The sequence below is a fragment of the Ochotona curzoniae genome, unplaced genomic scaffold, assembly GCF_017591425.1.
Source record: "Ochotona curzoniae isolate NIBS_2020 unplaced genomic scaffold, NIBS_Ocur_1.0 contig_64, whole genome shotgun sequence".
NCBI classification, from domain to species: domain Eukaryota; kingdom Metazoa; phylum Chordata; class Mammalia; order Lagomorpha; family Ochotonidae; genus Ochotona; species Ochotona curzoniae.
This window is the reverse complement of record NW_024466502.1, coordinates 40,969,582-40,994,560: the sequence shown is the minus strand read 5'-3', so window position 1 is coordinate 40,994,560 and position 24,979 is coordinate 40,969,582. Positions and strand designations below refer to the sequence as shown.

At 44.9% G+C, this 24,979-nt stretch overlaps 1 protein-coding gene across 2 annotated transcripts in view; it reads left to right on the top strand.

The window, feature by feature from the left end:
* The window catches only part of ENOX1 (ecto-NOX disulfide-thiol exchanger 1), a 190,270-nt gene that overhangs the window by 64,353 nt on the left and 100,938 nt on the right, over nt 1-24,979 (top strand). For both annotated transcript variants that reach the window (XM_040991043.1, XM_040991044.1), the window contains exon 5: nt 9,246-9,458. In XM_040991043.1, coding sequence (XP_040846977.1) covers nt 9,246-9,458 — 213 coding nt within the window. The remainder of the gene's footprint in view (nt 1-9,245; nt 9,459-24,979) is intronic.

Here is a 24,979-nt window from a genome sequence, read left to right as displayed (position 1 = left end):
ATAGGCAGGCACTGGACAATGAAGCTGCGTATCTGGAACACAGTGATTCTGGGAAAATCCTGGAGGCCACTGTGAGTGGTGGAGAAGGCACAACAGATGGCTGGTGGGAGGAGGCTGGGACCGATCCTTCCAGTGTTCTGCAGAGTAGGTGCTATTGATGGCAGCATGTCAAGTGGGTTGGAAGTTTTCATTCTAATCCGTGTATGAAAAGCTGGCCAACGCCTAGGTTAGGGAGTTAGGAAACTGACATTCTAGGCTTGAAAGGCAGCTTGTGAACTCCAGCCCTCATCCCAGGCCTGACCTTGGACACTCCCCCATCCACCCAAGCACTGTTCACCTGCAGTTGCCCCAGAAATTCTTCTACCGTTTCTTGCTGATGCTCTCATTCTGAGAAGGCATGTTTCACACGTGCAGATACACAGTCTGTGGCTGTCCCTTTAACAAAAAGCATCTACAATGCAAATTTGGACAGACTCTGACTTTATTGTTCAGCCCAGAAACCGTAAGGAGTGACTCAAATGAGAAAGAGCAATGTTCTTAGGTATGACTGTTCCCTGGAACACAGCATTTTGTTTTCCTGAATGTCCAGTGTGTGGTGTGATATTATTTTATGATCTACATGCACTGAACTGCATTTAATTGTATGCACACCTAGCAGTGAGAGAACTTTGACCTGTGGCCTCATAAAGGACTGTCTTGTAAGTTTGGCATTGAAATTGCTATTTTTAACAAATGGACACAGAAGTGTCTATGCTTATGTGAGGTGGATGGCATTCGCCACTCCTTTCCAGAAGATAGCAGATTGGAATGTCAGTTTGGTAAAGCAATTTGCAAGCCTTGCCATTTCAAAAATATATATTTATATAGAGGAGTATAATTTACCGAATTCGGAAGCTGCACCTCTGCCAAGTGCTGTGTGATCCCTTGAGGAGAGAACAGATTGGAAATTTTAATAGATGGCTGTTACAGTAGAATGAACCAGCAGAGGGTATGTCTTAGGCAAGAGTCAGGTAATATCAAGCTTGACTATTTCAAGTCAAGCACAGAGTTTGGAAAATTAGCAGCATTTAATTGCTTAGGAAATTGGTTGCCTCGAAGAGGAAACCCACCCTGTGTTCCTTATAACGTTAACACACCAGGCAGGAGGAGCTGAGAAACTGCTGCCCTGAAGATGGTTTCATCGATGTGAGGATATAAAATGCAGTCGAGACCCAAGGTAAAGAAACGTGCGTACGAGAGGAAGGGCAAATGCAATCTGAAAATACTTAATTGGATTTGATCTCTTTCCCTCCCCCTGAGAAATCTTACTGTTTTTGGTTTATTACAGACACATCCCTCCAGCACCCCACTTCCCATTGTACTTTTCACTCTCACCATTTCTGTTTGAATAATCAGCTTTATTCTACAAAAATCTGTATAAGCAAAGTCTTTATCATAACCCACAAGGCTGTCTTTGTCCCTGCTAGTGTGAAAATCTTGCAGGTGCAAAGTAGAGTCTTGGTGCATTAATGCATCTTGTTCTTCAGTTGTGTGGACTTGTGAACTTACTGAGTCTTTGGCTAGTGCCGTCTCAGGGTGAGACTGGATGTATGTGAAGGTGATACAAGCATGGCCGTCTTGGCAGTCACTCCAGAAGCAGCTGATGGGCATTATTACTGTATGACCAGCACCATACTCAGCCCTGGTGGAAGGAAAGCAAACAGCCCACAAAACCCTGCTCTGGCCCAGAGTGAGGCATCTTGAGAGGTGGAGCCACAACCAAATCACTCTGCCCTTGCCACCCACAATAGTGAGGCACCATAATCACATATGTATGACAATCCTACTGCTAAAGGTGAGAAGTGCCAAGTGCTGACCTGGGAGAGAAAGTCAGCTGGCCAGGGCAGGGCCTGAGTGAGAGGGGCACCATCTCATGGGATCAAGTCACCCCAGTTCCCTGGCCGCTTGGCTTCCTGAACTCAGGGAGGCACCAGTGTCTGTTCCATTAGCACACATTCTGAAAAAGACAATGAGCAGGTCTCCTGGTGATTCAATAGATATTGTTTTGAGACAATTGAGCTTAATGAAGACTGACTGGGAAGTAACTGCTCTCACCCTAAAGTGTATAGCCTGGCTTGGCAAAAGTGAGAAGGAGCTCAATAGCACCATAATTACACTTTATTGGAAACAGTGGCACCAGGCAGATGAGATAATGAATTTCCATGTGGCTGACACAGGCCTTCGTCCTCCCCTGGAGAAAGCGTGCGTCTGGACTGTGGGGGAAGAAGTAGATTGATTAGACAGTAAGGAAGGATTATACCGCACTCACGGGAGAGCGGCTTTGGATAAGGGCAATGAGCAGGTTCCATGTACATGTCCCCTCCCGCCCCCTTTGAAACACAGCCTTGCTTCACGTGATGGCATCAAGAGTTTCCTCTGCATCAGGTGAGGACCTGACCAAGCTTCCCTGGTGAGACATTCCTGGACCCTGAGTGGCATTTGGAATGACCTAGTGTCAGTCTGCTGGAGGGAGGACAGAGTGGAAGGGACCGGTGTGGTGCTCAGTGTTTCCGTTTCTGTGAAAGTGAAACTGAAGCATGAGATGAGCCAAGTAGAAATCCCATTAAGTACAAACTAGGCTTCGTTTTTAGGGTGAGGGAGCCTGTTCAAGAATTCCCCTTCCTTAGGAGTTGTTGACCTCCAGAGCGGCAAGATAGGCCATGTCATCTAGCATCATTTTTGCTTCACCCAAAAGCAGGAATAATCAGTATATTTTTGGTATCCCCAAACCCTTAGTTTTCTTACTTTTGTTGATACTCAGTAGCTGGGGAGATGTGTGTATATTTGGTGGAAGCTGGGGTCAGAGGAGAATGTTTAACATGTTGTCTACCCTCTTATCTGATCTGCTACTTGATTAATAGGTGATTAATTGAGCAGCCAGAAAATGGAGACACATGTAGGGAAACATGAACTTTGGGGGATACCTCCATTCTCTTGGAATTCCCAACCTACTTGGTTAGTAAGTGACTATACTGTGTAAGAAGTTCCCAGCTATGATCCAAGCCAGCGATTAGTTCTGCTGAGGCAGATATTGAATGTAGCAGTTTGGATTCCCTCTGGGAAGCCAGGATTGCATATCCAAGTGCCTGTTTCAAGTCCCAACTCCACTCCATTTCAGCTTTATGACAATGTGCACCTTCAAAAACAACAATGTTGGCTCAAGCTATTAGCTTCCTACTGTCTGTATGGGAGATCTGGGTTATCTTTTAGCTCTGGTCTTTAGTCTGGCCCAGCCTCAGCCTTTGTGTGTGTTTAGTGAATAAACAGGCAGGTGGTAGTGTGTGTGTGTGTGTGTGTGTGTGTGTGTGTGTGTGTGTTGCTGCCTTTCAACTGAATAAAAATGAACATTTAAGAAAAAAGAGTATCTAAGTATATAAATGCCCCATTCATTGAGTGTGTGTCCTTGTTTCTTTGGAAAGAATAGTATTCTGTAACCTCTTTTTTTTTCCTCTTTCTGGAAATATGAAATCTCTCCTTTTATTGTCCCTTTACAAACCCTTCTGTAAGAATATTAGAGCCCACCTAAACCTTAGACTCAGTGCTCATGGCTCACTTGTATTCCATCTGCTGTTCTAAAACCCAAGACTGAGTATCCCTATACACATAAAGGAAGAAGAGAAAACACCTTTCCAGTTTGTTTCAATTCCCCCACCAACCTATGAGATACATACATACATACCAACATACATACAAAGATGTAGAGATAGAGATCGGATTAAATTTCGGCCGGGGTCTGTGATTCTGTAGCCCAGCCCCACATTTAGAGATGACTGGCCTGGGCCCACCTTTGAGGAACATTGCTGTTCACTAGTTGTTAAAGAACACAAGAATGGTGAAATTGTGACTGTCTTAGTTATATACAGTGAAAGTATACCAATGATGTAATGCATTAACTACTGAGGGAACTAGCAAGATATTAAAGTTGACTCAGAAAAATGTGCCTTTTATAATTCATTTATATTGCAACCTGTCTTTGGCTGTTAAGAGTTCTCTTCCCACAGGGTTGGAAAGTAGCCTAGTCAAAGGTTTGAAGGTCCCTACTCCCGGAAGGATCTTCCAGTCCATGCCCAGCATCACTTTGCAGAGGCGGAGGGAATCTCTGCCCATCTCCAATTTAGGCATCTTTTCCCCTGATAATTTCTTTTTACTGTGGTTGGAGTTTAGGGCCATTGCATCACAAAACTCTTAGGCATCATATCAAAGCTTCTGATGCTCTCCATCAGCTTGGTTACTCTTTGACATTTGAGGTTTTCATTATCTTTCAACCTGGATTTTCCGTCAGCCAGAATACTTGGCCATCACTGATTCATTTCTTCTAGTGTTTGTCTTCATTGTGCATGAGTCATCTGGAGTAAAATGCAGATTCCCAACCAGGAGCTCTCAGAGAGGGTCGCATCTGCCTTTTTCACAAGCTCCCAAATGATGCTCACACATGTGGTCTTTGAATAGCAAAGATTTTCCTACCTTTGGTGTTTGAATGCTAAGTATATGCCAGCCAGGTGCTCACTAAACACAGAAGAGGGAAAAGTAAGTTGTCAAGTCTCAGAGCCCGGGAATGAAATAAAATGGGAGAGACTGAGAGGTAATAAACCCTTACAATACTATCCATTCATCACAAAGCTAAGTAGTGCCCACCACTTTCCCAGAATGGAAAGTGCTTTCAAAAATACTTTTGAATTACTTTGATAAGCTGATTGGTGCCTTACTCCAGAAGGCATTTGCTCCTATGGGATTAGCTGACAGCGCTGTCAACTTGATTCGCTGGTGGTAATGACCACCAGGACCTGAAAGGTGAAACCTAGTCAGCTTAAATGCTGTGGGGGCATTTAGTTCTCCAACAGACAATGGCCACTGGGAAAATACGCTTAAACATGAAATTAAAATGCTTATTAACAACTGTGCTGCTTACCAACATTTAACCATTAAATTTATAGTATCCTGGTACCAATCGCTGCAAATCTATCAGAAGTAGAGTGTAATAAAATGTAAACAATATAAAGGAAAAAACTCAGAAGGTTGAGGTTAAATCTTGGAAGTTTTATTAGTCCCTCGGAATGCTGACACCTGGTTCAACCAGGGTGCAGAAGGGTTCCTCGATGAAGGAGCACTTCAGCTGAATCCAAGCAGAGCCTGGCAGGTGGCCAGGGCTACAGGACCGAGAGGGCATGACCCTAGGGTGAATGCAAGGTGTGCATGCCCATTGTGTTGAACGGATACCATACCATACGGGTTGGCACAGGAATGAGGAAGCATGTGAGGAGAAAAAAAACTGTCAATCAAAATGTCAGCCGGAGAGGAGGGCTGCTAAGCAAAGGTTGGTGGTAAGCCAGGTGAGATGTTGAGAGGCCCTTATTAGAAAACACAGGGCCATCTCTCCTGAGTGGCTCCTGTTTACACCATTCCATCTTGGGCTGCCCACTTCTTCCTGCATGTGCCAGTTCCTAGACAGCACTCCTGTTTGGAGATACACCTGAGCCTGTTCACCGGAAGTGTTTGGAATTTTTGTAAGCGCTTCTTTAATGTGATTTTTATGAGCAGTGTTAATTTCTTTCCACATGAATAGCTTTAATAATGCTGCAATTTAAATCCTGTTTAAATTAGTTTATATTGTTTTCTACTTTCCCAGTGATCTTTCCACCGGATACAAAATTGAATTTATAGTTGAATACCAAAAATGACCTCTCCCCATATGCTCCTACCACCACACAGAGGGAGCTAGTGGCTTAGGCTTAATTAAAATAAATTAAAGTGACTTCTTACATGGCAACAAATATTGACTGGAGTTACCAAGCATGCCTTAACTAATGTTTCTGAAATTTAATTTGAATGTCAGTACATCAATCACACACTGGCCTGTCAGTTTCAGACAGTTCAGAAATGAAGATGGAATTTGAAGTTTGCACAAGTATATGCTTCCTTTCAGCTAATGGGATTCTGTTATTAACCTGAGAAGATATTGGAAACTCCAGGCTATTTGCCTCTTAAAAATAGTACATTTTCTCCCTTTTGGGGATTCATTTGTAGATTGGAAAATCAGTTATACAGAGAGAAGTAGTAACAGAAAAAGAATACTTACATCTGCTGCTTTAATTCCCAGATTTCTAGGCTGGCCAAAGCCAGGACTCCAGTACTTCTGGGTCTCCCATGTAGATGGCAGGGGCCCAGCGCTTGGGTCATCTTCTGCCTTTCCTATGCATATTAGCAGGAGAACCGATCAGAAGTGGAGCAGCAGGATGCAAACCAGTACCTTTACAACATGACCAACAACGTTGCAGGCAGTTTAAGCATCATTGTGCCTCAGTGCTGGCCACATTGTACAATTTTCAACTGCTTAATCCTAAGGATGTTGATCCCCCTCTCTAAAAGCTGTAAATTATTATTAAGCTGCTGCTTACTAGCCAGCTGGTCCTCTAGGTCAGTCAGTGGTGAGGAATAAAGGAATAAAATGTGACTCTCAGGCCCCGTGAACACACTTTACACACTTTTTATTTTGTAAATTCAGGTACCATCTTTCTGACAATAAATTTTTTAAAGATTTATTTTTTGGGGGGCCCAGCGCAATGGCGCAGTGGTTAAGGTCCTTGCCTTGCACGCCCAGGATCCCATATGGGCACCGGTTCTAATCCCAGCAGCCCCGCTTCCCTTCCAGCTCCCTGCCTGTGGCCCAGGAAAGCAGTCGAGGACGGCCCAAAGCTTTGGGACCCTGCACCCGCGTGGGAGACCCGGAAGAGGTTCCTGGCTTCAGATCGGCTCAATAAAAGGCAGATATACAGAAAGGAGAGACAGAGAGGAAGATCTTCCATCCGATGATTCACTCCCTAAGTGGCCTCAATGGCCAGAGCTGAGCCAATCCAAAGCTAGGAAGCAGGAGCAGCTTCTGGGTCTCCCAAGTGGGTGCAGGGTCCCAAGGCCCTTGCGCTGTCCTCAACTGCTTTCCCAGGCCATAAGCAGGGAGCTGGATGGGAAGCAGAGCCGCCAGGATTAGAATTGGTGCCCATATGGGATCCCAGCGTTTTCAAGGCGAGGACTTTAACTGCGAGACTACCATGCTGGGTTCTAGATTTATTTATTTATGAAACTGAATGAAAGCAGGCACAAGAGAAGGGGGAGTGAGTAGAGAAGAAAAGGAAGAGGATCAGCACAGCTCTGTTCTCAGAGCCCCATACAAATGAGAGTGTCATGCTTTCTCCTTGCCAAGGAGCCAAGGGACACAATAAAAGGAAAACTCCCAACACAAAGTCTGTCCTCTCTGTTTTGGTGGTGGTATTTTTTAAGAAAAAGGGAGGACGATGTCTTGGAAGCATTTGGTTTGTTTTTGCCCTCTGTGCCAAGGTCGTATTGGCAGAGAGAGGAGCATAGAGTGCAGAGGGAGGCAGGGTTTATTCCACTTACAATGGTTGTGGCCAGCCTCACAGATATAGTGCAAAGTTACAGTCTGTCCCAGGGGCTGCAGGAGGACTTGTCTCACTAAAGCCATTTCGGTCCTTGGAATGAGACAAGAGGCTGCCCGCTGCAGCTAGAGTTCATGGAGGTTCAGTTGAACTTGGGCTGAAATCCCAGGGGATCAGCAAATGACACAAGCGAGCCACAAACCCCCAAGCAAGTGTGTGCCCATGGACAGAGACATTCAGGGAGACTCAGGGCTTCCACTGACAAGAGAGAGTGTGGGCGTTTCCAGGCCAGTTTCCTACTGTGGCTAAAGTGTGGGGGCTGAAGGGGCAGCATGGCTACGAAAAGAAAAGCAGCTTTGAGGTTCATGTCCAGTGGGCAGCTGCTTCAGCCAGGAAAGAGCCCGGCATGCCAGCATGCTCAACAGGACCTGGAGTTAGGCTGGGTCCTGCTTTCCCTCAGTGCTCCTGCCTCCTTGGCAAAATAGCAGCCACACTATAGAGATTGCGCCTTAGTCCAGGAGGACGTCTCTGGCAGACTCTAAGAAGTCCTCAAGGTACTTGGGCAGCACCCTGAGATGTTTTAAAAATGTGCCACAAATGGAATACAAAAGGCAATCCTATTTTTGATTTTTAAAATCCGATGAGTAAAATGAAATGCTCTCATCCCACATGAGGTGGCCTGTTCTTCTGGAGCACGTACCTATTTCCAGAAGTGTAGACAGAGTGTGAGGATGTCTACCAGACCATGGGCGGCCATAGTGCTTTGCACACAGCTGGTGCTCATTATTTGTCCAGTGGGTAACAATCTGCGCCCTCCTCATTTTGCTGCTGATTGGTAAGAGTTGGGAGTCTCTCTGATTTACTTGGAGGAAAAAAAATGTAACTCATTATTCCTAAGTCACAGGTTTGCAGGGGTAGAACACAAAAGCAAAGGCTTCTCCCCTCAAATTTGCCTGGAAACCATGAAGTGAACCTTCAGCAGAAGAATCGATTGGTGTTGTAATGGCTGGCATATAGCTTCTAGCCCTAATTCACTTTGTCACCCTCAGCCTTGCTTTTTCTTCACCTCCAATCTTCACAGCACAGGTTTCTTCCTAGTATGCGTCCCCCCAGCAGGCAAGTCACTGTGTGTTCAATAAACTTTATTTGCAGGTGAACCGCGTGCCCGCCTTCCTATGTCACCCCTCCCTAAACACAGCCCAAAGCAGCCTCAGTTGAGCTTTCCAGCAGCCATCCAGTGAAAGACTGGCCACTTTAGTGAAAAGATCCTGTTGTGACAGACAAAGCACTATTTTATTTTCCAACATAATTAAGTGTGCATATTAGCCTTAAAGTGAAATCAGCCTTGAACTACAGTTGAACAAGAATTTACATATTCCTAGCCTGTCTCAGGAACTGGTTTTTAAAGCAATTTATTCTGTCGTCCCGATTAAAGGTTGACACTTAGCTGACTTTGCAAATCAGAAAACAGGTATCACTGTATAATGTTTCTGAAAGAAGAATAAGGAAATGAGTGGAGATCAAATAGGATAGTAAGAATTCTTAGAGTTCATCTTAAAGAGAAATTAAGGTTTGATGGAAGAATGAGGATGTATCTTCTAGAGTAAGAATCCCCACACCAAGTATCCTAACGTTGGCCTGCTCAAGTTTGCAGGTTAGAGGGTACGCCATCTGGTGCCATGGAGTTAACCAGAATTCTCCGGGAAGGCTCTGGGAAACTGGTGGAGCTCAGCAGATGCAGCCCTCAGCAGAGCTCAACTTTTGGAACCAAAATAAAGTGGTCTGATCCATATTGGGCGGTTTTTCCGTTTCCAGATGATAGCAAGTTCTCTGAGGCTATCACTGTGCTGCTTTCTTGGATTGAACGCGGGGAGGTCAACCGGCGCTCTGCGAACCAGTTCTATTCCATGGTGCAGTCGGCCAACAGCCACGTCCGGCGGCTCATGAACGAGAAGGCCACCCACGAGCAAGAGATGGAGGAAGCCAAGGAGAATTTCAAAAATGCCTTAACTGGAATCCTCACTCAATGTAAGTAAAGTTTTGGGAGCCATCTCTTTTGATTTTTTCCCCCTTCTCTCTCTTTTTTAAATATTCATTTTATCTCATTTTTTTTTGGTTGTTATCATTTGGGGGTAAGTAGTTCAATAATCTCCCATTTTACCTCATATCGAATGCCAACCTCATAACCTATTTCATGTTCTGTGGCAACTTGGAGGACTACGGACCCTTCCCCGAGAGCTTACTTCTCAAGGTGAGCAAAGTTTCTGTAGCTTTTCCTCAGGGCACTGTGCCTGGCCCTCAGGACGGGGCAGCCAGGTGCACCTGTGCTTGCAGGCCAGGTGCGCACACACACACACACATACCCCCACATGTGCTCCCAGTGCTGGCGGTGGCAAGCAGGCCCTGACCACAGTGTCCTGGGGCTCTCTCTGGGAAGAAGGTACCGTCAGAAAAACTTCCTCCTCGGGATCCTCTGTCAGAGGTGAGCGGTGGCTTCCCACTCGGGCAACTCAGACTCAGGGAGAGAGAATTTTTTTTTGTACTTTCTTCACTGGGAGAGCAAATTGCCTTAAGTACTTAATGCTGGTGATTTTTCATGTCCAGATCCCAAACTGGTGAAAACGGAGCTTTCTCCTTGAACAATAGTCAGGGTAATTACCCAGGGCTTTACTGAGGAAACAAAAAAAAGGGGTGTCTATGTATTTTGTGGACACTCTGTCTGCATGGTTAATGTCACAGCTGCCGATGTTCCCTTGCTGGTAAAAGCCACTGACTGGCACTGTAACAATGCCGGGCTCCATTACATACCAGGTGCAGGGGCCCATGCACGATAGCGACATATGTAATTTCCATATTCATTCTACGGATAAGTGTTATTTACAGGGATAAGATGTGCCAAACGCCTGTCACCTCTTTCATCAGCGAAAACCTGCAGGATAATGTGTTGATGGAGGATGGAGCAAGAGACAGGCGTTTGAATTCCCTAGAGTCCGTCTTTCCTGCAGCACAGTGACATCACAGGTTCCCAGCCATCACCCCTGAGAAGGGACCAGAAACCCACTGCAAGACTCTTCTGGCTACAGAGAAAAGGAATAGGCAAAAGACAAGTGCCACTTGGGCTGTCATCAGCCACACCTGCCCCAGCTGAGCCAGACCTGTGAAAGGGCCCAGTGTCCAACCGAGCAGGCCCAACAGTTCCAACATTCAGGTGATTGGAGAGAGAATAAAGGAGACTGACACTAGCTTCTGAAGGAGGGAACCCCTGACTAGATTAGCAAATGGGCAGAGGGCAAGGAAGGGTAAACTGGCAAGAAAGAAAAGTGACGGCAAGACAGTTCAAATGATGCAGGTCACACCAAGGTACGGCAGGAACACATATCCTGGGACGGTAGAATGATTAAGTTTGCCTGTCACTCACTAGCTCCAGCTTTGAGTAAGTTCTCATTCCACACAGTTTGCAAACCTACCTGGCAGAGAAGACTAAGCCTTTAAGGGTAGGAGATCAGACCTGGTTGAAACTAGGAGAAATCTTCATTTGCTTTAGCAACAGCTGTTGGAAGAGGCACCTCTGAAAAAGGCGTCTCCTGTGATACAGCAGGAAGGAAAACAAAGCTCTTTATGCAGTCATGAGTCAGCCCAAGTTTGAAACACCTGAGACAGACAAAAGAGAAAAAAAAATTCAAGTGTAATTCTTCAGGATTCATATACCAGCTTTTGCTTACTGATAAAATCAAATTGGAAAGTGAGGCTCGGACATGCCATGATAATGAACTTCCTACTGCTGAGCTGTGGGACTGAGCTTCCAGTCTCAGGTAGTTCCGAAGACCACAGGCCCCTGAGCCCTGAAGCAGAAAGTAGAAGGGTGCAGGCTGCAGCAGGCTGGCTTGCTCGGCCCAGAGAAGGAACGAGGGAGAGTTGCAGTGGGCTCAGTGGTGCCCCTTGGAAACCACAGGAAACACCAGGAAACACCAGGACTGCAGAGTACCTTAGCAACTACCCTTTCAACACCTCAACTTGAAAATACCCAACAGAGGGTTCTTGCTTTTAGTCTTCAAACGTGTTCCTTTTCTGGTTTCCTCTTCCCATCTAAATACATTCTTAGGCCAAATTCTTTTTCGTTTTTTAAGTTTTATTTGAAAGGTAGAGCAACAGATAAAGGAGTGTGAATGATCTTACATCAGCTGTTCCTCTTCCCAAATGGTGCCCATTGGCCAGGCCAGGCTGGGCCAGACTGGAAGCAGCAACAGAAATCACATCCTGGTCTCCCACAGTGGACGGCAGGGCCTCAAGCTCTTGGGCCATATTCCATTGACTTCCCAGGTGCATTAGCAGGATGTTGGTGCAAAGGCAAAGCAGAATAGCTGGGACTTCAACTGGCACTCTGGTATGGGATCCTGGTGTCATATGCCACATGGCTTTAACCCTCTGTGCCCCATTGTCAGCCTCTCCAGCCAAAATCTTAGGAATAACACCTAACAGTTCATACCACCAAACTCTATATCTATCATTAAGAAACTCTTTGTTTTCTATCTTCAAAAATCCATTCCTGTTTGGCCCACTTATCTTAATTTTTAACAGCTCCCACTCGAGACCCACTGGTCTGAACTACTGTCACGGCCTGGTGGGTCAGGTGTGGCACCACTTAGGAATCACAGGAAACTGCCAAACTGTATCTTACAGGGAACATTTTGTGGTTTCTGCCATGTGCAGAAACCCTGTCTTTTCTGCTTTTACTTGACTCACTCAATCGCACATCATCTGATAGAAATCAGATTGTGTCTTTTCCATCACTCAAGCAGCTTCCCCACGCTCAGCATCAGTTTCCCTGTGAATGTCCTTGGTTTCCTCTCCTGGGGTCCCTTCCCTCTGGTCTCAGCCTTCACACCTTCTTGTCTCTCTTCCTGGGATGCTGCTCTTGCCTTGACACTTTGTGAGGATGAATCTTTCTGACACTCTCAATCATGGCTGTAAGACCAGCCATTCAGACAAGTGTCTCTGGGTCACTCTTCTGGTAGATTCACCATCATTGTGCATTATTAAGGTCCTTTGTGGCATTTATCCAAATGTGTAATGACTTTGTGATTTACCTGCTCTTCATCATCTTAACATGTTTTTTCCCCTCATTCATATATATCAAGTACCTGGAACACAGAACTGTTCCACAAACATTTGGTGGACAAATGAATAAACTGGAAGGCAGGGAGGAAGGAAACCTGAAGCTCAGTTCAGAAATCTCTGGTGACACCATGGAGTAGTTTGGCACCAGTGCTGCCACCACCCAGAAGCCATGGTGTTCCAGCTAGTGTGTGTAATGAAGCAGATCCACTGCAGAGCTTAGGACCTGCACTTTAATGAGGGAAATCGCTACACTTTGCATTGGTAGCAAACCAAGGGATTTTAGGAGAGTTGGCGCCAGAAAGTTAACAGGAAAATCTATGTCAGAACATCCTCACTTGCTCCCAACAACCTTCACGTGTATCATCTACCTATTCTTGTTGGAGAAATGTCCAGCATCCTTATCATTTGATGCAGGGAGTTGTTTTTCACAGGAGGTAGATAATCATGGGCGATGGTGAAAAATCCCACTGCGCTAGCTGAGGGATGCTGTCCTAGCCATGTGCTGAGTGTTGGAGAGATCATCAGTGGTGTCTTTGAGGATCAGCCTGGGGTGAAGTGAAGTCTGTGAATTACAGCAGTACCAATGCATATTTTGGGAAGCAGCCTCAAAATGTTCTTTTCTCTCCCATGTGCTTTCAGACATATAAGGGATAGCCAAATTCTAACATCTGGGGTGAAAACACAAGGATACTTCAAAAAGCTTACAAAAACAGTGGAGTTAAAAATGCCTTAATTTTGTTGCCAGGCTAAACTACACACATGGTCTTTCTTATAACATACATTTTCCATGAGCATTTTTGAAAGAGCCCTCCCCTTAGCAGAAGCCTGACCAGTGTGGAAGTTATACACACCTTTCCTCAAACTGTGAATTCAAAATATGTCTCATTTCCTGTTAGAACTGTCTCAAGTCTTTGTGTCTCAGCTGCCTTTGCTACTTTCCCCAGCTTGGTTCAGAGACTTTGGGCTGCTTAAGGCCACAGTGATGGGCACAGTTGCTGTTTTTCCAAAAGCAGAGCCATTTGGCTTGTGTTAATAGTCCTGGCAAATAGCATGGAGATCACATTTTGCCTTTCTCACTTAGAATGAATAAGCACTCATCTCCAAGAATGGCATCCCAGCTGCCTTGCTCCTCAGCAGTTTGGTATCTCATGGGTTTTTACCATGGCCCTGAGAAGCACTTCCCATACAGAAGGGATCCATGGTTTCTGGGCCATCATTTTCAGTATTTCACATCAGCCTGCTCAATAGCAAAAGTGACTTGAGGCGTGTTGCAGGTAGGTGAATCAGCACATTAGCTTACAGCAAGTAGAGTAGAACTGGCATCTTAAACAAAGCATTCATTTCCCATGCTTCAGGAAATGTGAGTCACATTGCATAATAATAGCATGTGTGTCTCTTTATGGATTTTTCTGGAAATGGGTTGAGCAAAATAACAGAAACTTCAGATATACACCATGAAACTAGAATAAAATGCAATATCTCTTTGCGTTGCTTGTAATATCTGACCTTGCTTTCATCTGAAAAGCATCCATTTGCTTTAAGCGGGTTTTCTAGATGCTCTCTCTAGTTGTCAAGGGAAAAGTAAGTTGAGACACCATCCCTGAGTTTTTAGGGAAAAAGTAAATCTAGGGCCATTAATGATAGCCGAAAGAACAAGTTGTGATCTGTTTCAAGGTTGGTATCAAAACCTAACAGTTCCCTCCCAGGCTTGATGGTTTAGTATTGCCAATATCTATGTGAGTTCTCACCATCTTCTTATCTCTGGTCTTCAACCCAGGACCAGCTCTCAAACTCAGTCCAGTAGACACTGCTCTCATCTGAGCCTTGGCTTTAAATATCAAGAAGCAGTGGCTAAGTCCTACCAGGAATTTAGGGGTGCAGCTTCCCTTCACTTCTATGTTTAGGGTAATTTCTCACGTTCAACCATTGATGCAGAATTCTCAAAGATGCTAGATGAGGACATTGTCCTGGTGTGGTCCCTGGGGTCTTCCCTCCCTTTTTATGCTTGCAGGATCAATTGCATTTGCTGCACACAAAGCAAAGACAAATCATTTGCATCCCTGGTGAATCATCCCCTCCTCCTGTCAGCTCATCCTCATCTCATCTTTACGTCATTTCTTAACCTGACAGCTTGGCAGACACTTCCTTGGGTTTTCCAGCTCGGAGACTTTTGGGTTTTGATCTTCCCAGCTTTTTAAAAATGTATGCTCCCTGGGAGCTCTCCACAAGCCTGCCCACTTTTAGTTTTTCAGTTACGAGCAGAATGTGTCATTTCAAAGCTTAGGCAGCAGATGTTTATTAACTTCAGGAAACATGTACCACTGTGCCTAGTTATTAATGCGCATGCCAAGGTGATCTGTGCATGCCTTGGTATCTCTCTCTGTCTCTCTCTCTCTCTCTCTCTCTCTCTCTCTCTCTCACACACACACACACACACACACACACACACACACACACATGCATCTAATAAAAGTTTAAACACCCCATGATATTCCCACCTTGATATTTTCCCAACAAACTTCCTGGTCAGAGAGATAGGAGTAAAGTGGAGGAAAGGCAATTGGGAAAGTGATGGAGGTGGATGAGGGTCTATCAACTTGAGACCACATGCTGCAGATGTAATGAGGGCACATGGAATACCAGAGTGAGTAGGGCCATCAGAGACCTATGCATTTTGCAGATAAGGAGATGGACTTGGGAAGCAGACCTGATAGGCCATGCTCACTGAGCAAATTTTGGGCAGATTAGAGCATGAACCCTGTCTTCTTGTGTGGTTTTCTTCTTAAGACAACAGGATCTTTTTTTTTTTAAGATGTATTTTACTTATTTCAAAGGCGATTACAGAGAGAGTGAGAGATCTTATATCTGCCAGTTCACACTCCAGTGACTGTAATGGCTGAGGCTGGGCCAGGCTGCAGACAGGAGCCTGGACCTCCTCCCGGGTCTTTCTCATGGGTGCTAAGGTCCCAAGTACCTCGGCCTACTTCTGTTGCTCTCTCAGGTCCATTAACAGGGAACTGCATCAAATGCAGAACAGTGCTCATATAGGATGCTGCAATTGCAAAAGGCCCCTTAATCTACTGTGCAATAATAGTAGTCCAATTTTTTTAAAATGAGATGAAAGTGACCAGAGAAAGATATTGAAACTGTAAATCTCCAGCTAATAGAGGACTGAGAAGATGTGCTGAAATCACACTGAATATGATTTTCTTCTAGCACTTTCCTATTTCTCACTTTCTCACCATCACCATACCCTTTTCTCCTGTCTTACATAGCACTTGTTAGCATCATACACTGGAGTGCTTAATTATTTACTAATTATTTTATGAGCATGAAGCTTGTTTGTTTTTTTCTAAAGATAAGATTTTAGACTAAATGTAGATATGGATCATTTCCTAATCTGTTTTTCATATCTCAACATAGCATACCTGAGCCTGGCACAATTCTTATAAGCACAGAGAAGAGCTGAGTGGAAATATTGGTCAGTCAGAGATGGAAATGAGAGTGTGATTAGAAAATAAGCAGGAACCTAATAAATGTAAACCTACTCCTTACACACTGCACTTTTGCATAACCCATAGTCTTAACTGACATCGCTGCTATGCCGTTCTGTTTTGGGTATGACATGTAGAATAAACTTTTGCTGTGAATTTCACAGCAGCAGCATAAAATACTGCAGTTAATGTTAATTCATCCTGGATATTGTATATTGTGCATAATATCAGCCTCATCTTAAGTCTTAGAAACAGCAGAAGATCAATGGGCGAGGATGCAAGGGCTCTGACTGGACACCTAGGCTGCTTTGCCATCTCAGGCTTTCATTGGCCACGAAACTTTGGGAGAGCATTCTAAGCTCCTGGAGTCTCCATTTTCTTCTCATCTCTTCAGAGAAAAGGCTTGACCCAATTATCCACTAAGGTTCTCTAAAACACTGGAGTCTTCATCCCACCAACGGCTTAACATCCTTTCACATCTCTGGATATTTCAATACGACAACTGTGTGTCCCAGGGCCCAAGTGTGATGTCAGAAGCTCCTACAGAGATCACAGAGCAGAGAACTCGCTGCCCTGCCTGCAGAAGTCCCGCCTGCAGAGCCTCAGGGCCTGGGCTGCATTGTGAGTTGGGGAGTTGCATTTTCACTCCGAGTAGGCATGTGTGTGTGCGCGCGGCAGCCAGCAAGCTTGGTGAACTGGTAAGAGTTATTGCCAGAGACGGCTCCGCGGGGCCCTGCCACTCTCCTGTCACGTCCTTATCTGTCTTCTCAGCCAAAATTGTAAAAACCTGAGTGTTTGAATGAATGATTAAGTCTGTTTCAAAAATATTTTTTGAGTGTCTTTTAAGTGCCAGGTCATGTGCTAAGTGCTGGTGCTGGAGTGAAAGAGGGAGGGGTGGATGGTTTCTGATCTCTGCAGGGGTGGTGAGGCGAACCCCCTTCCAGTCAGGTTGGTGTCATCTTCCACATTTCTTCTGCCTGAAAAGCTCTCTCCAAGATCATTTACTTCTCAGAACATCTCAGCTAAACATTTTTTATTTCCGCCAAGGGAAATTTGGCTTCTGTGTCCCCTGCTGTTGAAAAAGAGTTTTATGGAGTGTTAGAATGTTTTCCCATGTCTGGAGTAGTCATTGCTGTAGTTCATCCATGAGAGGAAGAAATCTCTGCAACTGCTTCAGCAACTGGAAGATTCCTGTTGCGCCAAAGTCATACTGACTGGAGTGCTGGAAGCATTAATTCCACATGGTTGGAGGAGGGGAAAGCATGTATTTAGTGTAAAGGAATAAACATCCAGATAAAATCATTTTTTTTTCTTTTTCTTTGAGAAACAGAGATGAGGAGAAAGGAACAGATAGATGGACAAACTGACAATCAGAGCCCCAGACTGCTAGTTGGATCTCCCAATGTCCTCAGTGGCTGTCTGGGGCTGAGGCTGGGGCTCGAGCTGGGCCAGGATGAAAAGCCAGGAACTCAATCCAGGTCTCCTATGTGGATGAGAGGAACCTGAGGACTTGAGCCATCACCTGCTGCCTCGTGGGGTACACATTAGCAGGAAGCAGGAGTTGAAAATGGAGCCAAAGCTCAAACCAGGCGCACGCATGTGAGATATGTGAATGCTGACCAGTGGTCTGCTCAGCCACTGGACCAAATACCTGCCCTACAAAACTCATTTTTAATAAAACCTCTGAAACCAAGAATGGGCACAAAATGTTCTGTTTCAAGGGCCAGCTAAAACTGAGCTGAGTTTTAGGTAGTTTTCTTCTTTTCGGTTTCACCCTACCACCACCACCAAAAGAATTAAAAAGTCTACTCATAAATCAAATAATGATGTTAGCATTTTACAAAGGATTTTAATGAAACTAGGATGCATACTCTAGAGCAGTAGAAAATTGTGGAGGGCTAGATTACAAGATTTAACAGCAAGTGTTGAGTGGAATATAGTAATTCAAGAAGGATAGAACTTCTTGAGGCTAAAGATGAAAAACCTGAGCCCCTGACTAGGGACTAGAAAGCAAGCAACCACCAAGTGTCAGGGAGCGAGGGTATGTACTGGTGGGGAACTGGACCGTAAGAAACAGTGTCTGAGCTCTGTTGGACAGAAACCACACAAAACACCATTTCATACCATTGTATTTAAAGTCAAGCCACCTTGCAATCAAGGAAAAGTGAGCTGTCAGGAGAGTAGCTACAGGCAGAGATGATGTATTCTTGATTCCATAGGCTGAACAAGGAGTCCAGCTTGGAGTCTTTGATCCAACAGGGAAAGAACAACAGCAACAACAACAAGTCCAAGGCAAAGCGAGAAGGCAGAGGGTCCCCACTGAGGGAGGCTGCGTGCTCTGTTTGCAGCCATCTCCCCCAGCAGGGCAGACACAGCACCCACCAAGCCCCAAGTGCTTCCCCTTCATCCCTTGTGGAGACGTTGGCTCCGCTGCATTAGAGCCTCAGAGAGTAGCAGTCAGGAGGGATTCAGGATTGCCCGGTGTAGCCCCCTCAGTTTTGGGACTCAGCTTGACAGAGGATTAGTGGTAAAGACAAGACATGATTCTCTTTCCCCTCTCATAGTCCCCAGAATAGCATAGAGTTCCTGAAAGCAGCCCCATGGTTAAGATTCCACTGCTGGGGCTTATTACTCAATAACTTCCATTTCAACAAAGGTAAAACAGGATGTGGGACTAGAAAGAGAATAACAATGAAGGCTGAGAATCCCTTTGTGGCTTTCTCTAGACACTCTCATTCTTTGGCCCTGTGGCTTGGATTGCTCCATAAAACGCTTGTTAAACATTAACTTTATTTGGGCCCTGCGCAGTGGCACAAATGGTTAAGGTCCTCGCCTTGCACACCCGGGATCCCATATGGGCGCCGGTTCTAATCCCGGCAGCCCCGCTTCCCTTCCAGCTCCCTGCCTGTGGCCCTGGAAAGCAGTCGAGGACAGCCCAAAGCTTTGGGACCCTGCACCCACGTGGGAGACCTGGAAGAGTCTCCTGGCTTCGGATCGGCATAGCATCTGCCATTGCGCTCACTTGGGGAGTGAATCATCGGACGGAAGATCTTCCTCTCTGTCTCTCCTCTCTGTATATCCGCCTTTCCAATAATAATAATAATAATAATAATAAATTTAAAAAACATTAACTTTATTTGTTTGAAAGAGGCACAGAGGAGACAGAGCTTCCATCCTTGGGGTCACTCCCCAAACGGTCACAACAACCAGGGTTAGTGGCAGTCCAAAGCCAGGAGCTTATATGCACAGCAGGAATCTGAGGGCTCTAATCACCTGAGCTAGTGTCTGATGCTTCCCCAGGCATATTATTAGGCAGGAGCTGGTTCATTTATAAAGCAACCAAGACTAGAATTTGTATTCCAGTATAGAATGCTTGTAGCACAAAGTGGTAACTTAACCTGCTGTACCGCAAGACAAGCCATCCTCCATACAACTCTGTGAAAAAGTAAAGGCGGCTTCTCAGTCTGTCTCAGACTCCGACTCAAAGGGTCGGAGTTTGCATTAGAAAATGTGATTGGTTTGCAAGCCTCAGCGGAGAGATCGTTTAAGGCTTTCTGGCCTCCGATGGCATGCTCAGCAAGCATCCTTGCAGCAGTTCTCATGCTGAGATTCAGGCAAGTTCTGGTGCAGAGCTGGTTCCTTCCTGGGCCTGAGCCTGAGGACTGGCCGTATCTTTGACTACATCATGATTCACATTGTCTGGTATGTCATCTGGCAGTATACACACCATAGTGTTTCTGAGATGTGGGTACCATACAGCGGTGATAAAGGCATGATTTGAAGTTGGACACATGCAGTTTCCATTCCCAAGTTCATCCCTTCCTCAGTATGTGACCTTGGACAAATAGCTGTTCCTTTTCATGCATTTCAATTTCTTGATCAGTGAACACACAGTAATAATGGCATTTATCTCGGAATATGGCTAGGAAATTCAAATGAAATAATATTTAAAAGTAGAGGTTTGGAGGGCTTGCTAAAGCACAGTTTGCAGCCGCCCCCCTCTTCCCAGGGTCTGATTTGGTGGTCTAGAGGCTGAGCTTGTACACTTCTAAGGAGTTCCTGTGTGACTCTGGGGATGCTGCTCTTGGACCATGCTTTGAAAAGTGGTGCTTTTAAATAATCAAACATAGCACCTGGCCCAGCACATGCTGAGAAATGTGAAATAGTCACTCACCATGACGTGATTTTCAAAACCCCAGCTATCTGGCTGGGGGAGATCCAGAAGAAGTCAGTCATTGGTGTCAGCAAGAAGAGATACGCAAGAGGCCAGTGTTGTGGCACAGCGAGTTATACCTCTGCTTGGGATGACAGCTGGTCCAAGTCCTGGCTGTTACACTTCTGACCAGCTCTCTGGTAAGGTGCAGGGAAAGGCAATGAAAGATGGACCAAATATTTGGGTCCCTTCAACCCATGTGAATGATACAGATGAAGGTCCAGACTCCTGGCTTCTGTCTGGCGCAGGTCTGGTTGTTGTACTCAGTTGTGGAGTGAACCAAATAATGAAAAATCTCAATCTTTCTCTCTTCTCTCCCTCTCCCATATATCCCTTTTTTCCCCCTGTCATTCTGCCTTCCAAATAAATAAACCTAAAAGAATAAAAAAGATCCCCAGAAATCAGACCTGTCTGTGCCCTTGCTACTGGATGTCTGCTCTTAACGAGTCAGCTGTTGATGAAAGAGCCAGGTTTGTTTCCATCACTTGCAGTGGGAGCTACAAACATTGACACTGCTGGTGCAGGGACTTGGCTGCCATATGACTGCTGCCTTTTCTTATCCACCAGGAATGCAAAATGAAATTTGATTATCCACTGTTGGCACCAGGCAAACAACACTGAGTAGGTATAAATTGGGGTACAATTTTGTTAGGAGCTCTCAAAATTAGAAATTTGGATCCTCTTTTATCTTCACTGCTGAGGACTTTGTAAAAAGTTCTTTGGAGAAGGGTGTCAGAAGGTGTGTCTGAGGGTGTTCATTGCAGCTTTGTTTAAAACACACAATGACAGACGTACACATCTCCAAGTGAAAAGCAACTGGGGCAGAACAGTGTAGGAAACACAGAAACAACAAACACAACGTATTCTCTAGGAAGTTTTTCTCTGGATGGATTTACTGCCATCCGTTTGCAGTGATTACTGAAAAGAGGAAGCGACAGGAGGCTCAAGATGGGAAGGTGGATGTATGCTTTCCCTCCTCATAAGCTCATATTTTATTTAGTCAAGAGGGATAATCTAGGCAGGAGATTCATGGGATTTGAAAAGTCCAAGAAGCGTTAGGACTATAATCTCATTGATTTTTGTTTTGTTGTTTTCCGAAACATTTGTACATAGGCCCTAATAAGGGGATTTGTAGTACCCTTACCTCTGCTGAAATGTATACAAGTCTCAAAAAAAAATCACTATCTGCCAAATGTCTTTGTGCTTGAACAATTGGATCATTTTCTGTTTGCCTGGAGTTTGCTAAGACATCATGTCCCTTTTTTTTGACAGTTTGGTCACAGTTTGATCCTCTTTCTTTGGCCCACACCCCATACCCCTGAAGGAACCAAATGTCTGGCCTCATCTCTCAGGGAAGTGCAGAAATACTCCCAGGCTGCTATTCCTGTGTTGGCTGTGAATTCAACAGGCCTGTAATGTCACACAGTGCTCCTTTTACTCATCTTGAGACAAAACCCCAGAATGCCTTCTTTCCTCCTCAACTTGAAATTCCAGTCCATGCTTCTGTTCCCTGGGCTTCCCGCCAGGCGACTTGGCACACACTCCAGGCTGAGGACTCAGCCCAGAGGGAACATGCAGAAGTCCATCCGTCCTGGAGTGTCTTGTATAGCAGCTTCCTCCGGTGTCTGACAATTACCACACTCCTGGACCTGTCTTCTCCGGATGTCCCAAAAGCTAAACCCTTGCTGCAATCCCTCTGTCATTGTTCTTCAGGCCCAGCACTATGTAGAATGTCGTACAGTTTCTTTGGTTTAGAAACAGCTGGACCAAGCTGGGTTGGGAGAGTAGCTATCTCATTTGTTGTATGTCTTTGAAAATCTCACAGCTTTTCAGAGAGGATTTGGAAAGATGTTGTCCCTTAAAGGAACAAAATAAAGTTTCCTCTGAATCCTACAGAGTTAAGGCTCTCTCACAAGCCCAGAATGCATTAGAAACAAGACTCCAGCGTGGGAGATTTGTTTGAGGTGCTTTCCTTAGGCAGCCTACTGCCTGTAAGAAGTTAATCTGTTTCTCTAGATATTTGGGACACTAAATGGATTTAAGGATCTTTCGCAGCTACTTAACTGGAATGAGAGATGCCTGAGGTACAGAGGCCGGCAGAAAGAATGCAGTGAAGGAGAAAGGGCTGTGGATGTTCTCTGGGCGAGCGTAACCCTGCGCTGCCACCACTTGCAGTGCTCTTCTGTTCAGAGCTCACGATGGAGCAGCAGGTGCAGCCCAGCACTCTGGAGTTTTGTGTTTGGCGGCCTGCTCTGTCCAGAGAACTTGTTGAAGTGTGATATGTTCCAAGAACAAAGACAAGTGCTTCTTCAGGTACTTCATAAAGTTCGCCAGCAATGAAGAAGCACGCTTCAACTCAATACATGTCCAAATGTCGGGGGTGAGGGAAAGCATATTAAGTTGTTCAAGTACTTAGTTTTGTGAAATTTAAAAAATCTGAAGCATAGATACTTGTATGTGTGTTCTGTGGGCATGTGTATCCACACATGTTTATGTATAAGCTGATAACAGTGCATGGCAGGGCTCTGCAGCTGTGCAGTGTTTAGTGATGTTGTGTCATTCGCACCTCTGCATGCATAAGGGGCCTGTTTTTGACATCTAAGACTAACGTTCATGCAGACTTTTGAAGAAACATCACTTTATCTTGTGATGCTCAAATTATCTAATTAAGGCATAATACTGAAAATAGGACTGGGGAGGGATTTGTAAGATATGGAAGGGTGAAGTTACACCTGCTGACTGCTCTTTCTGCTGATACTTTCAAAGCCTTTGAGTATTCTTTCTAGATCAAGTGTTTCACCATTGCAGAATAGCCTTGATCCTTTTTAATCTAATGCAGGGCTAGGTGAGCCTCCCCACTGCTATTCTGAAAGTCACCACGGTGATAAACGCCTTAGGGAGGGGGACTGCCTGCAGCATAACTTGTATGAAAGCTGGTTTGCTTTTCTGCAATGGATGTCAGTGTCATTTTGTTTCTGTCTTTGAGAAGCAGAGTTCTGAAGATATTCTTGTGCTTTAGTTAGTAGCTACTTGTAGCTTGATTATACATAGAAGCAGTAGTATAAGTTATACTAGAAAAGTCATTAAGTCATGTCCTAATTCTCTGGTGTCTGTTACTGAAGACAGTAAGGTAGGGTCTCTATTGGTCACATCAATACCAGCAATCCACAAAAAAACAAAAAAACAAAAAACAACAGTCATCCTGATTTATGATTTTTAAAATGTGTTGTCTTTGAATCACATTCATTAGGGCATACTCATGGAGGTGGTTTTCCCCTAATGATGATGAATACATGCTGATCCAAGCACTCTTTTCAGAGTCTCTTTATTTTTCTCAGGAACTTTCATTTGCAAGACAAATGGCTGGCTCAGGGGCACTCTGCAGAAGTGGGAGAAGTACATAGGGCCATGTAAATATTGCAAGAATATCTTTCAAGCCTATTTGATTTACAAGTATGTGAGAACAAAGTATAAAAGTTCCTAAGAAAACAACATTCAGTTTTGCTGGCATTGTTGAAAAGGATACAATCATAAGAAATAGAAAATGGCCCAGAAAATGTCAAACAACTTTGCCATCCTCAAACCATATTTCAGCTCCATTCAGATGACCAAAAGGCAAGCTTTAACTCATCATGTCCAAAAAGCAAATTCCTCTTCTACTTTCTCTGTCTTTGCTCCCTTCATTCACTTGATCTCTGCCATGCTGTCCATGCTCCAGGTCTGCTGCTCTCCTTCCTCTCCCCTTCAGTGCAGCCATGCCTTGGGCTGTCACCTCTTCGTGTCAGGCGGCCGTTTGTTTCACCTTCTACTCTGCCTTAATGCAGGTTGACACAGCCACTCCTCACTCACTGCAAGCAAATCCAATTCATGTCTCCTGACCTAGGATATTAAGGTCACAATCTGTATTAATAGCCAGCATTAACTTCATCCTCCACCAGCTACTTCCTTGCAAAGTCCTTTCACCACTCCTTGACAACCTTTGTGTAAGTGGCTTCTGGAACACATTGCCTTTTCTGGAGATTGTCCCCTCATTCTACAGTTACTCCATCCTCTGGGTCTCTAGAGCTCTGACCCCTACCTCTCTTGCATAGATTAGTGGTCTGCTTGTCTTTCTTTCTCCTTGGAGACTGTGATTCCATCACAGGTAAACAATATGCCCTGATCATCTATTTCTAGCCATCAGTCAAGCCTCTAGTACCTATTAGGACCCCAGATATTTGTTAAATTAGTGAGGAATGAATTAAACTCATGCCCTGGAATGTGTTAGTCACATGAGGCACTTACCTCAATCAGGGAATATCTGCAACATGCATATGGTTGGAATAGATATTAGAGGATCTATTTGACCCTTGGCCTGTGCATTATTAGGCCATTCGGTTTGGGGAATCTAAGTATCTGCCCTTCTGTCATCCTCCATATGCCTTACTAGTCTCTTGCCTTTACACACACACAGTTTATAAACATGCATGATTTTCTCTTCAGTGTCTTCTTTATTAATAGCTTCTCCTGAAAGAATGCCCAATTTTGGCTATCAGTATCCAGATAGTTTGCCTCAACACTCAGTATCCTTTCCCTTCTGTCCTGGTATCAAGACACCATTGCTCGTCCTCTTCTCAGTGACAGCAAATGGCTCTGCTGAGGCAGGCATCCGGCATACGGAGAAGATGCTGGTTGGAACGTTCACATCCCATGTCAGCGTGTCTGAGTTTGAGTCCTAGCTTCAC